Raw genomic sequence first — 13,191 nt, 5'->3', positions numbered from 1 at the left:
ATTCGAGGGTCATGAAAACCACATTATTTTAGTGGGACCTTTTGTCTGAATTGCGCTTTTTTGTTGCTTCAAAATATATGCTCCAGAGTTTACTGTTTATTTGCTCCCTCAGATAAATCTAATCTAGGAATATTTTTTTAGGATACCAAATAGGCTTGATGATCAACCTCTAAACAAATAAATAAATAAATACATAAACTAGTTTATTTTATGTGCTTGAAAAATAATACCCCAAATTGATCAAAGAATGTCCAATTTTCAGAGGACAATATCAAAGTGTTGAAGAGCTCAAAATTCATTTTTTTTGTTTGAAATAATCATTTACTAATTCTTTGTTGGATCCTAAAAATTCAAATAAAAAAAACTTTAAAGTATCTCTTGGTTGGAGGTATAAAAAGTATAATATTATTAAGGAAACTACATAAATATGCCATTTATCTTTTATACAAGGAAGTCAACAATCATTCTTGTCCTTTAAATTTTAAAATAGGTGGTCGTAAGGGTGTCGTTTAATAGATAAAAAGTTCAAAAAAAAAAGAATCTCGGACTCCATGACTCATCTGAAGCCGTCTAATTTGACATCTAATAAGTGCTACGAGTTGTGACTTCCTTATAATAAAAATAAATGGTATTTTTTTTTGCAGAAAATCCCTATTATTCATGCCATACGTGTGCATGGCTTTTATAACAGTATTATCCTTTCTTAACTAAAAGAGAGCGTCATAATCCTCCGGAGATTTAGCAGGCAAATTCAAATCTAATGGACAAGTTATAGGGAGAGGGGTTTAACTCTATGGTAGGCCTCTGCGTTTAAGTGTTCTTAAGCATGTCGATTTTGAATGTCATCAAGGCCGGTAGTAGCTTTTTCTTTTACCAATTATTTTTGTTATTTTTAAAGAAAAAGTTTATATAAAGGTGAGGCTCCAAACAATCAAATTAGAGTGCACCTAAAAAAAATTTCGAAAGGTTGTTTTAATGCCCGAATAGCCTCAAATTGATCATATGGACATCAAGATGCATGAACATGAGAAAACAATGGATTTCAAGTTTTGGAAATAGTGCATGCATTATTAGACCGTCAATTTTCAAGATTTTCAAGTTGTCATAGATTTCCTCGATCTATACTATTTTTTAAGCTTGAAATTTTATAATTAGATATGAAAATATATTTTAAGGCTATAACAAAGATTTCTAATATTGAAACCACATTTCTGGACACTATTTGAATGTGCGTTTTACTTTGATGGTTACAGCCTTGGCTCTATGCAAACCACACCCTTATTTTTAATGATATCTTTAATTTTTATATCTTCAAATATGAACAATAATGCATTTTTTGGGTTTTCATTTCAATTTTTTCGATATATTTTGAGAATCTTGGGCATAATAAGATCACATGTGGCATATTTTTTGAGTAATTTAGTGGGGACGGCAACCCTTACCTATTTTTTCAAGTAGCTGCGGAGTTAGTTTTTTGAAAGTATTAGTAACGTGGTATTAACTATGGGAATCAGTTACCCAATCCTTTTAAGTTAGAGGGTCCTTTTAAGTTAGAGGGGATTTGGGCCTCGACCCGTTCGATAATGAACAACTAGGAAAAGTCGGCAACTACGTACCTAAGCCCTTTTCTTTAAAACAAAAAAAAAAGAACAAAAAAAAAGAAAAAGAAAAAAATAAAAAAAGAGGGTCAGTGAGGAATTGGGCCCGACGCTTTGGTTAACACCGCACACACACCAAACAACAAGAACAATTCACAATGTGCAGATAAAAGAAAGAAAAGCAGGTGCTCTCGAGATATATAGAGAGAGAAAAACCCTATTCAACGGGGGAAATAATGAACCAGAGAGCTCCTCCTCTCTCTCTCTCTATCTCTCTCTCTCTCTCTCTATCTCTCTCTCTTCCTTTTGTTTTTCTTCTTTCTATTCGTTATGCTCTCTATTTTGGAGAAAATCAGCATGTAAATAGTAAGGTCTCTTTAGAGGATGATACAGAGCTTCTAATATTGCTTAAAAATCCCATTAGATTGAGAAATTAGGTTAAGAAAACTGATCAAATAAGATAGGGATGAATTGACTTTGCTATTTTTCAGGTATTTTCATGTGGTTTTGGGGGTTTTTAGATTGGCAATTTTAAGGGTTTCTTTTGCCATTTTTACCTGTTTTCATATTTTTTTCCTTTGTTTTGCCACTACTTTCGGTTTTTTCTGGGTATTTCAGGCCTCTTTTTTTTCTTTTTTCTTTTTTTTTAAAAAAGAATTTACCAAGTTCTTTTAAGCTCCCTTATGACTTATGTGCTACATTTTAGATTTTCTAGGTTGTTTCCCACTATATCTGGTGTTTTTTTTTCATGTATTTAATGTTTACATTTTGTTTTGCGGGGTTTCTTGTGTGTTTTTAAAGTATTTTCATGCCTTTCTGTTCTTTCTTTGGTTGTTTTATTTTTATTTTTTTGGGTCAATTTTTCATGTATTTCATGCATAACTTGCTTTGTTATTTATATCCTATTTTGGAGATTTTATGTAATTTTCATGTCCTTCCTGCTGAGTTTATTGGGGTTTCTCTGTGCAGGTCCTTTTAGTTAGTTTCTCATTCTGTTTTTCTCTATTTTTAGGTTTTTAAGGTATGTTTTTGTTTAGAAGCGACCAAAAAAGGCTCTATGGAAATGTGAATTTGAGAATAGAAGGATAAGGAAATGTCAAATTTAAAGATCTTAAAAGGTTTGCACTAGTGTGATATGGTCATGGTATAAAAAAGGTGGATTCCAAATAAATTACATATAATCTAAGAAACAAATTTAACCTTCTTAGATTTACTTCCATGATCTAAGCTACATATTTTATTTAACATAAAGTGGGCGCTTGATGATTTTAAGATCTATGTCACTTCGGACAAATATCACTATGTGTGGGATGATTTTAAGACCTCTATCACTTTGAAAAAACTATCGCTATATCATGCAAAAAATCTTCAATAAACAGTTAGAACTAGCTCATTTTCGGGTCTCCCCGTTCCTTGGTTCAATCAAACACAGGTTTCATGATTTTCTAGAATTCCACCCAGTTTATCAAAAACATTCTTATTGTTTCCAAAATTCCAAAAAACCCAATTTTCAAATAACTTCCCGTTCCCGGTTATCAAACAAGCCCTTAAATGGAAGCGAAGCACAAGTATAGGTCGGAAAATACATGTACATATTAAATATTTTGTGGTTATTACCAATGCAATAAAGGGGAACAACTAGTACCTCTTTTATCGTTCAAAACTCATATGTTTTGTATATGTTAAACAATATAAATACTTCTAATTTTTATTTTCCGGGAATTAAGGCTTTAAAAAACGAACGGTTGATTGGATCGCCCATCTTTGATCCATCCACAATCTGGATATAAAAATATATTCTGGGACCTAGACCGAGACCCGATCGAACCTGAACGACTCGAATAATGTTCGGATCTAATTTTGGTCCAAAGCCGGACCCAGGTTGGGTCTACGTGTTGGGTCTTTTGTGAAAAATAGAACAATGTAGGAAATTGGTACGTGCCGCATCACAACACCCTCCCTCTCTCTCCTTTCTCTTTTCTCCCGCTCCAAACCCTAAGGAGCCATCCCCCTCTCTCTCTTCTCCCTCTCCTAACTCTAACGCGGGTTTTGGCGTGATCCAAGGGGAAAAAAGAACACAAAAACTTGAAAAGGTTCAACAATGGTGGGTGGTTTTGTGGTTGCTGCTTGCGAAACCAAGACGAGCGGAGCTTTAAAGGGGCAGTAACTCATTTTGTGGTGTTTGCTTGTATGATTAGACCTCTTGGTGGATCTCTCTTTGGTTATGACTCGGTTAATTCAGGTATAAAATTGCAGGTTTTTCAACGAATGAAATGTTTTTTTTTTTTTTTTCCGTTCTTTGTTTTCTCTACATTTTGTGGGCTTTGTGATTTGGTTAACTTTACTTTTTTTTTTTTGTTTTTATGATGGCTTAGCATGATATTTCATTCTGGTGAGGTTTGAAAGATTTTTGGGTTTTTGATTTCTGAAATTTGATGGGGTTTTGTTGAATGTCTAGGCTTGCTCTTTTTGTGAATTTATTTCGTTTCCATGAAGTTCTATTTTTAGATACTGTGTTTGTGGTTGAAATATATATATATATATATATATATATATATATATATATATATACACACACACACACACACTCACACTAGAATCTGTTGATTTTGGGTTCCTGTTGTGGATATATGTGTGTATATATATATATATATATATATATATATATATATATATATATATATATATATATATATATATATATATTTATTTATTTATTTATTTATACACACACACACACACACATTAGAATCTGTTGATTTTGGGTTCCTGTTGTTCTCATTCTCATGCTTTTTCATTTTGGGAAACTCCAAATGGGAGGTTGATTCACTTAGATCATCTGAAAGCATCACAATTAGAGCCTGATGGTCTAGTTTTCAAAACCTGATTTGATATAAAATTATATGACTGTGGATCCTCAATCTTAGTAACTTATGGGCAATGTAATCCACCACAATAAAGACTAAAGCTACATGGATAAATTGTGAGCTGATGAAGGGGCATTTGTAATTGTTGTAATAATTGAGATTTCTCATGTGAGATGCAATGTTGAAAATGATGTTCAAATTCGTTCCTCTAGGCACTAATTTGTACATCTTCTATGAAATTATATGGCTTATGCAATTTGATTCTTCTTACTTGGAAAATTATTTATATGTTGCCAATGTTTAATGATCCACTTGGACAAATGTTAAGTAATTCTATGAGAAAAGGGGCATTTTTCCCCGGCTCTGTGCACCTTGATTTAGCTCGTTTGGGGTTTGACTTCCATTCCTCTCTTATTAGACCTACTTGGAAAATTTGCATTATTGTACATGTTTTGATGAATTCAAACGTCCCATGCCTTAAATTCAATTTCATTCATACCGATCTTTGTCTTAAATTTAAAGAGGAGCTAAACTTCGTTATGCTTTCAAATTCAATCCTTGTCAACTTTTTCCTTTTAATCATTGAATAGCTTGCCTTTTTTTTTTTGGGATAAGTAATAGCTTGCTTGCTTTCTTCTCATTGAAAAGAGTATTTGAAGCCGTAAGAGGTGGCTTACAAAAATTAACAGCATGTACAATTTTTATTTTATCGCGACATTCTATTTTTGATTGTTATGTGGTCATAAGCCACTGGCAACACATGTGCCCTCACAATTTTGTGTGTGTTTGTTTGTGTGTGTGTGTGTATGCATGTGCGTGTGCACATGGGTTGGTGTGGTGGGTTGGGGTGCGGGGGGTAGTCTAGCAATAGGTCGAACTTGGGACATAGTGTTGCAATTGTCAATGACTAACACACCAAGCCCAAGCCTAAGCCTGATTCTCTATATTTCTTCCTTTAATTATCATACTGCACAGTTTGTATATTTGTCCTTGAGTGACATGAATCATGGATTCACCTTAAATAGCAAAAAAAAAAAAAAAAAAAAAAAAAAAAAAAAAAAACAGGAAGAAAAAAACAACATGGATTCAAATCATTGATGAACTTTCTCAACTGTAGCATGCTTCACTTGTTCTTAGGTAGTGCTATTCATTTGTATGGTAAGCTTTTTGAAAGTCTTAATTCCTCTGAACTTTTCAATAACTGGGGTATGTATCATGATTGTTTGTTATCTTTGTTGTTTTCATAGTTATGACACTTCAACTTAAATAAAGTGCATAGTCTACACAATCAGCTACTTATATTACCATATATCACATATGAAATATGGCTCAAGAACAATTTGAAAACCAACAACAACATGATCAAGGACGGAAACCCCAACAGCCGAAAGATGACATGATTAATTGCGTTATGTCACTTGAGGCAGCATTGCTTCCATGTTTGCCAGCCAGAGAACTCCAAGCAGTGGATCGTTCAGCGCACCCTTCTCATCAGAGTGAGTTGCTTCCAGAAATACTGGTGTTATGAACTGCCTTACACTTTTTTATTCATTTCATTTTAATAGACTTTATCACTAATTCCTGGCATGGATTTGAATATTTCGGGTTATTTGTATTTCTATAATAATAACTCATATTTATATACTTGTATCTTGAAAAGGGTAAACACCTTTAAAAAAATTATATATATGTTTTTTATCTCCCTGCAAGTTTTCTAATGGTATTAGCACTGGATTAGCCTCATATCAGAATTGCCAAATGCCAATCAACAATCTCTTTGACGTTTCAGCCACTGGCTTGCATTGTGTAATGGACCAAGAATAGACGGGCCCTCATCTCTTGTAGGCCTTCTGTTTTGATTTTCGAATCCCATCTCATAATCATGTCAAAGACCCTCAAGTGACATATAATTAATGCTTGAAACATATACAGAAAAAAGATTTTGGCTAAAATTCAAGGAAGCTTACCCGGTTAAGCAACTCATGATGTAGCCTTTCATCATTTTGGGCTCACTCTTTCAAACAACCTAATAAAATATGGGGATCTTCTTGGAGATAATGATGTATCGTTATCTTTGAATGTGAATCCCAGCTGGCTGCTTGCATCCAAAAGATTGTGGGATTTTTCACTTTCTCCTTCTCCAACCAAGACTTTAGACCAGGTGTCGTTCCAACACCTTTCTCCCCATTCACACAATACTCAAATGCTCGTTCCAACGGATTATCTGCCCTCTGAAGCTTGCTTGCATAAAGAGATCCCCCTTTCATCCTATCCATGGCCCTACTTTGAGAAAATGCTGAGGCATTTTGAGTAAGTTCAAATTGCCTTAGCATGTGTTTAGGGTGATAAGCTTACAGGGTAATCTTCAAACATATGATCATCTTAGAACCAAACCTCATTGTGACCTTTGCGATGATCAATTATCAAATAGTATTTAGCTTTCAGTTTTCAAACACCACACCAAAACTCTGGTGGGACCTGGAGGTCAACATAAGCGCCACGATGGTCTAATCACCATGTAAAAAGTGCCAACTCTTAGTCTTCAAGCATTGCATCAATGTCAGGAAGGGACCTGGAGGTCATCATAAGCCCAGGCTGGTTTGGCCACTCTATAAAAAGCACCAGATTCGGTCTTTAAGCACCATCCAAAGTCTTGATGGGACATGGAGGTTGTCATAAGCTCCAGGATGGTTTGGGCACCATGTAGAAAACACCGCATTTGGTCTTCAAGCGCCACTTTAAAATTATTGAAGAGACTGGGAAGTTGTCATAAATTTCGAGATGGTACGTGGTCACCATTCAGCAAGCACCAAAAGTAATTTCCCATTCCCCATGTCAAAGGCCTTATATACGTTATCCACTCTTTGATCAACCAAGCCTGTTGAGGTATGGTTTTTCATTACACTTAAATATGTATATATCTAAGTTTAGAACCTTTCTAAAGAGGGGTAAGTGAGCATGTTGCACACATTAATTTTGAGTCTAATGCTTCATTTATCTTCGAAAGTTTTGCATCATTTTGTCTTTGTCATTAATTATGTTTCACCTAACCAATAACAAAGAGGGGGCATCTGTAGACGCCCGACTTTCGAAGATATGTTGCAAGAATATGAGCCACACCCAACTCCACACCACTTCAACTCTCAATTGGCACATACCTAGAGAAAGGGCGCTCTCTAAAATGGCACCTCAAACAGGGCGCTATTTGGATCAAGGAGCTCTTTGAAGTTGCGCCTCAGGGCTCGACTTCAAGTTGCACTTTATTTGCCAGCAACACAAAAGAAAAGGCGCTCACGGCGCAACTTCAAGTTGCACCTTATTTTTCTAAGTAAACTAAAGATAAGGTGCCATTCAAAATCGTGCCCTACTTTGTACATGATTGTTAATATACGTGGCATCACTCGAATGTTATTCGTAATACGTGGCTTACTTGTAGGGTCCATGTCTTGCATTGTAACAAACATAATAAGTCGGGGTGCAACTTCAAATAAAACCCTAGTACGTGACTTTGCAAACAAGGCGTGACTTCAAATCGTGCCCCAACAAAACAACTTACTGTTGAGACACATGTCCACTTGCAAACAGTGGCAGCACTCTAAGGCCCATGTTTTGTATGCAAACAAACATGTAAAAATAAGGCGCGATTTGATATTGCACGCCCCTTTTTTCAGATCAATGGAGACGGCGATTTCGATTAGCGCCTCAACGAGTCAGCTAGCTGTTAGGACACTTGGCGCCACTTCAAGACTTCATGTACACTTGTTGCATCCTTGGGGCCCACTTGGGTCTATCTTTAAGGTGCAACTTGAAATCAAATCTCGCCTTTTTCTTGAGTTTTCTGGGATTCTCTTTTTCACCCGAAATTTCAATAAAGCCCTTCTAAAACTCTATAAATAGCCCCACCCACGAATTTTCACCTACGTTTTGGAGATCATGCTAAAACTCTACTTGAATTATGTCAGAAGAGAGAGAATTATATGTATGAGTGTGCTTACTTAGCGATCTACTTTGCACCTTCAGAGCTCGAAGAGTTTTCATACGTATTGTTGATTTTGAGCTGAAGGAGGTAACATTTTGTTTGTTTAGCACCTTATATTTCCTTAAGAAAGTTATTTTCTCTCTCTCTCTCTCTCTCTCTCTCTCGCTCTCTCTCTCTCTCTCTCTCTCCTGTAAAGGTCAATTTCCATGTTTATGGTTGAATTCATTTACATTTTATATGTGTTATTTTATAGTAATAGAAAATGGGCCTATATCAAGGGTCAGCATGGAACCCATATCTCTTTATTTTGGTTATGGACGAGTTAACCAAGTATCTACAAGATGAAGTACCGTGATGTATGTTGTTTGTGGATGACATAGTTTTGGTTAATGTGACTAGAGGCGGTGTCAATGCAAAGTTTGAACGTTGGAAGGATGCTCTAGAATCTAAAGGTTTTAAAATTACCTGGACTAAGACAGAAAATATGGAATGCAAGTTTAGTAATAATAGGAGTAGAAACGAGTAAACAATTAAGATTAATGGTCAAGAAATTCCTAAAAGAGATTGTTTCCAATATCTAGGGTCGATAATCCAGGAGCTTGGAGTAATTGAGGAAGATTTCGCACATAGAATTGGAGTTGGATGGGCGAAGTGGAGATGTGCTTTCATAGTTTTATTTGATTGTCGCATGCCATTGAGACTGACGGGGAAGCTCTATAAAACAACTGTAAGACCAGTTATACTTTATGGGACAGAATGGGGCGATCAAGAAACAACATACCCGTAGGATGAGCGTTGTTGAGACGAGGATGTTGAGATGGATAAGTGGCAGGACAAGAAAAGACAGAATTCAGAATGAATATATATGAGGAAACTTAGGTGTGGCTTCAATACGCAATAACATGAGGGAAAGGAGACTTACATGGGCTGGCCATGTGCAGTATAGACTTAATACAACACAGGTTAGGAGGTATGATTTGGTTCAAGTGGAAGGCTCTAAAAGGGTAAAGGGAAGGCCCAAAAGGATATTGATAGAAGTAGCGAGAAAAAATATGGTGACTTTGGTCTTACTGAGGGTATGGCTCTCGTTCATATATCCGACGTCAAATCATTGGGATAAGGCTTGGACGATGATGATGAAAATGATGATTATATATCATCGATTAGAATTCTCTTAAAAGAAATTGGAGCTCATAGTTGTGAGTATAGAATCACCATTTAGATGCTATTAAGTATCAGGTCTAGGTACACCCATATTAAGGTTCGTCTAATAATTGTAGTTTTGATCGAGTTCCACAATGCTTGATTGTTTCTTATCCATTTTATGCATATGTAAGTTTATTGGCTTGTATAAGTATAATCATAGGTCCCTTGGCCTTTTCCAATGGTGCGATCGATTCAATCCCTTTTTGTTCTTTAACTAGTTTATAGAGTGTCCAAAAGGCATCGGGGTGGTCACGATTCTTTTGGCTCTCTCTCCGGGGCACTACATACTTAATCTATGAGCTATTGTTGTGACTTTCTAGCTTATGAACTCCTGATAAAATAACATCTGCTTGGTAAATAGTTGGATAATTGTGGTCATTTCTATGCATATCAACATTCCTAAGGATGGGTTTTGCACTTTTGCTTGCATACAGTTGACGTGGAAAGGCATGCTAGGGATTTCATGGAAGCGTCAAAAAAGCTTCAATTGTATTTCATCAATCTTCAATATGAAGCACGACCCACTGAGGAGGAGACTTTGAGAAGGGTGGGTATTTCTATCCATTGCAGTAGGGTTGGTGGTCACACCTGATGAATGGTCCTCTGGAATAAGGCCCTGCATATGGATGATGAGTAATCTGTAGATCATCCTTCATGCTCGGGGGGAATATATGCTATAATCCAATGGATAGTCCACGTAATCAAATTGTCAACGTCCAATGAAATGATGGATGGTGATGGAGCGAGAGAGGGACAACATGGTGGGTCATTCCCTGTTCTTGTGGGTCTCTCTGTCCCCCTTCATCATCCATTTTATGGGCCTCTGATGATCCCATTGGACTATTGTTCTTGTATTACTCCATTGGGTTGTGGCATACCTTCTCTTCATTTGTCGCGCAGTTTGAAGTTCTTTGATTGATGCTGTTTTAAGAGCTCGTTCGTTGAGCCTCAAAGAAGAGCTTATGATGATTATCCTTCCTCTGGACTGGTACTTTGCAGAAGATAGCAATTATGGAAGAGGAGTTGAAAACCAAATCTGAGAAGATTCAAAAGCAGGAAAAATTAATTCAATTATGGAGGGACCAGTTGAATAAGCAACAAGAACGACACTTCAAGGAGTTGGACAGAGTGTAGGAGGGATTGTGTTTGCAGTAACAATTTTCTTCCATTCTCATTGATTTTTGGCTAGAGAATTTCCTCCTTATACAAGGTTGAAGTGACGTACAAGGCCTCCTGTAATTTTGTGGGAGCAACAGGTAGAGGATAGGTCCAAGCTCCTTGTTCTTTATGACCTAACTGCATCTTGCTGGATTAGCACTACAGTTTTGAGGGCGGAAATCTGCCTGCTCATTATACCATCAACATGCTTCGTTAATAAACCGTAGTGGTTGAGTTTTGAGCTTCATTTAATGCTTTCTAGTTTAAGCAGTTGTCTGATAGCAGGTAAGCTAGAACCATCTACACCGTCCAATCATGGGCAGAATGTTTGGTGGCAGGTATTTTGTCGCGATAGGTCCCAATAAGGGCATTTTGGCAATTTTCTTGCAGAGGCCCTGAAAAGGGCCTTTTATAGAGATTTACTGCGGTGGAGCTTCCACCGGTGTGCTATGCATGGCTAAGAGTGAAAAACACAGAAATGGTTCACTAAAATGGATAGTTTGTGATTTTGGACTTAATGGTGCACTTTTTGTAACCTGATTAACCTCCATTGACTAGTGTAACTCTTCGGTCCCCGTTGTATGTAAAGTTGTAACCGTTTTATAATGGCATTGAAGGTGAAAACTTGCCTACCAAGTGTTAATGGAGCTTCTAATCTTTGGTGAACTTAAATCAGTCTTTGTTGTCAAACCAGTTTAGCCGTTCATTTTATGAGTTAACGATTCCATCGTGTATAATGAAATGCGCCAAGTGGTCCCTCCTGCCTACTTTGAGAAATTTAAGAATGGTATGAATCATTATGCATTACAAACACTACTTTGTCATGCGTAATTAGCATCACTTTATCATGTGAAACCATGTTAGAAATTGGAGGACATACTCGGCCATTTAAAATGTTGGCATTTATTTCTCAATTGTATAAAACTACATAAAGGAATAAAAAAATAATCCACCCATAATAATGTGAGTTAGAAAACATTGAGGTAAAAAAGAAAAAAAGATGTTAGATGAAGAGGTTCACAAGATTTGAGGTATGGATGGAAAACGGGTCGGGTCGACCTGTGGATCCGATTGGTCAACCTAATCGTGTCCGTGTCCACTTGACCTTGACTCGATCTAGGTGGGATCTAAGTCCAGGTCTATTTTGGATCCTATCAGGTTGGGTCGGATTAGGATCGCGATCAATCTATATTGATATGTCCCAGTAACGTACATATCAATATGGCCAATATCTTTTTAATATTTGTTTGAGTTAAAAAGATGAGTCAAAATGGGAAACATTGTTCTAGAAAATTAGAAGATACAATACATGAGATCTATGTGTCTAGATATGTTTTGAAAGGCGAAAAGATATATTTTTCCCATTTTATTTTGGGGTTTTATACAATGAAAATACAAGGTGGTCACAATTACTTAAAACCATTGGATGTGAAATTTGATAGCTTAGATGTCACAACGTTCAAAAAAATTTCTTTTGAAGTTTGAGCTTGATCAATAAAATAATTTCATCCACTCAATTTCACATCCAATAGTCAAGATTAATGTGACCATGTGACCGCTTTCTACCAAAGATATGGTCTCATTCTATACTTTCCTTTTTGTTTTAGTTTGTCCCTAGTTTTAAGGGGAAAAAAAAAATTATGGATGAAAAGCAGTAAATCAATTTTAGCCAGCTCTGTTTTTCTGGTGTTTTTTTTTTATGACTGAAATTTCTATTTTATCAAGACCTTTCCCAAGAAAATGATCATCCTCAAGGATGACTTGCTGCACTCGTTGAGTGGAAACATCCTTATGGTTTCAAAACGTTTGAAATCACATGGCTTTTGATGAAGCCTTCCAAAGCTCTCTCTCACTCAAATATTCATGGGAAGTTTTAATTTCGAGTCCCCATCAAATCTCTCTCTCTCCCTCTCAATCTTATAGATTCATAGCAGGCTTTTATTTCCATTCACCATGGGTCCGTTTGGCCTTTTTATTTACAGTTCACCATGGGTATGTTGGAGGCTTTTATTTCCAATTCACCATGCCCTTTTTATTTCCAATTCACCGTGGGACTCGTATGATGTGCCGCGCTGGTGCAGAAACGGCATATGTGTCTCGAATTGTAGAGTAGTTTGTAAGATCTGGCATTGTAGGGTAGTTTGTCAGATCTGGCAGTTTCCCATAGAGACTCTGGTTTGGGGGTGTGAGAGAGAGGCAGGGAAACACAGACAGAGAGAATAATAGGGGGTGGTGAAATGCCGACAGAGAGGTTTGGGAGAGATAGAGAAAGAGAAAGAGAGAGAGGGAACGATAGAATCCTTGAGGATCTCCTTTTTACCATGCTTACTAAGAGATCAGTCAATGAGTGGTTGATTCACTTGTTAAAGACCCTTGTTATTTT

General features: G+C 36.5%; 1 protein-coding gene across 4 annotated transcripts; it reads left to right on the top strand.

The window, feature by feature from the left end:
* Positions 1–3,707: 3,707 nt before the first annotated feature.
* Positions 3,708–11,498, top strand: LOC18434312 (mediator of RNA polymerase II transcription subunit-like protein). 4 transcript variants are annotated; one of them, XM_088868856.1, is made up of 4 exons: positions 3,708–3,786; positions 5,800–5,961; positions 10,085–10,197; positions 10,650–11,498. In XM_088868856.1, exons 2-4 carry the CDS (start codon positions 5,862–5,864, stop codon positions 10,782–10,784), a joined length of 348 nt encoding a protein of 115 aa, XP_088724982.1. In that variant the 5' UTR covers positions 3,708–3,786; positions 5,800–5,861; the 3' UTR covers positions 10,785–11,498. The 4 variants fall into 4 exon arrangements, with proteins under 4 accessions (XP_088724982.1, XP_088724981.1, XP_006844448.2 ...); XM_088868855.1 differs by having other exon boundaries at positions 5,713–5,961; XM_006844385.4 differs by having other exon boundaries at positions 3,708–3,840.
* The last annotated feature ends 1,693 nt before the right edge of the window (positions 11,499–13,191 follow it).

This window comes from Amborella trichopoda, chromosome 6 (genome assembly GCF_054954075.1).
Source record: "Amborella trichopoda isolate Santa Cruz 75 chromosome 6, AtrichopodaSantaCruz75HAP2 v2.0, whole genome shotgun sequence".
Taxonomy (NCBI): Eukaryota; Viridiplantae; Streptophyta; class Magnoliopsida; order Amborellales; family Amborellaceae; genus Amborella; species Amborella trichopoda.
Note: the sequence above shows the minus strand (reverse complement) of the source record. Positions and strands in the feature narration are given on the sequence as shown.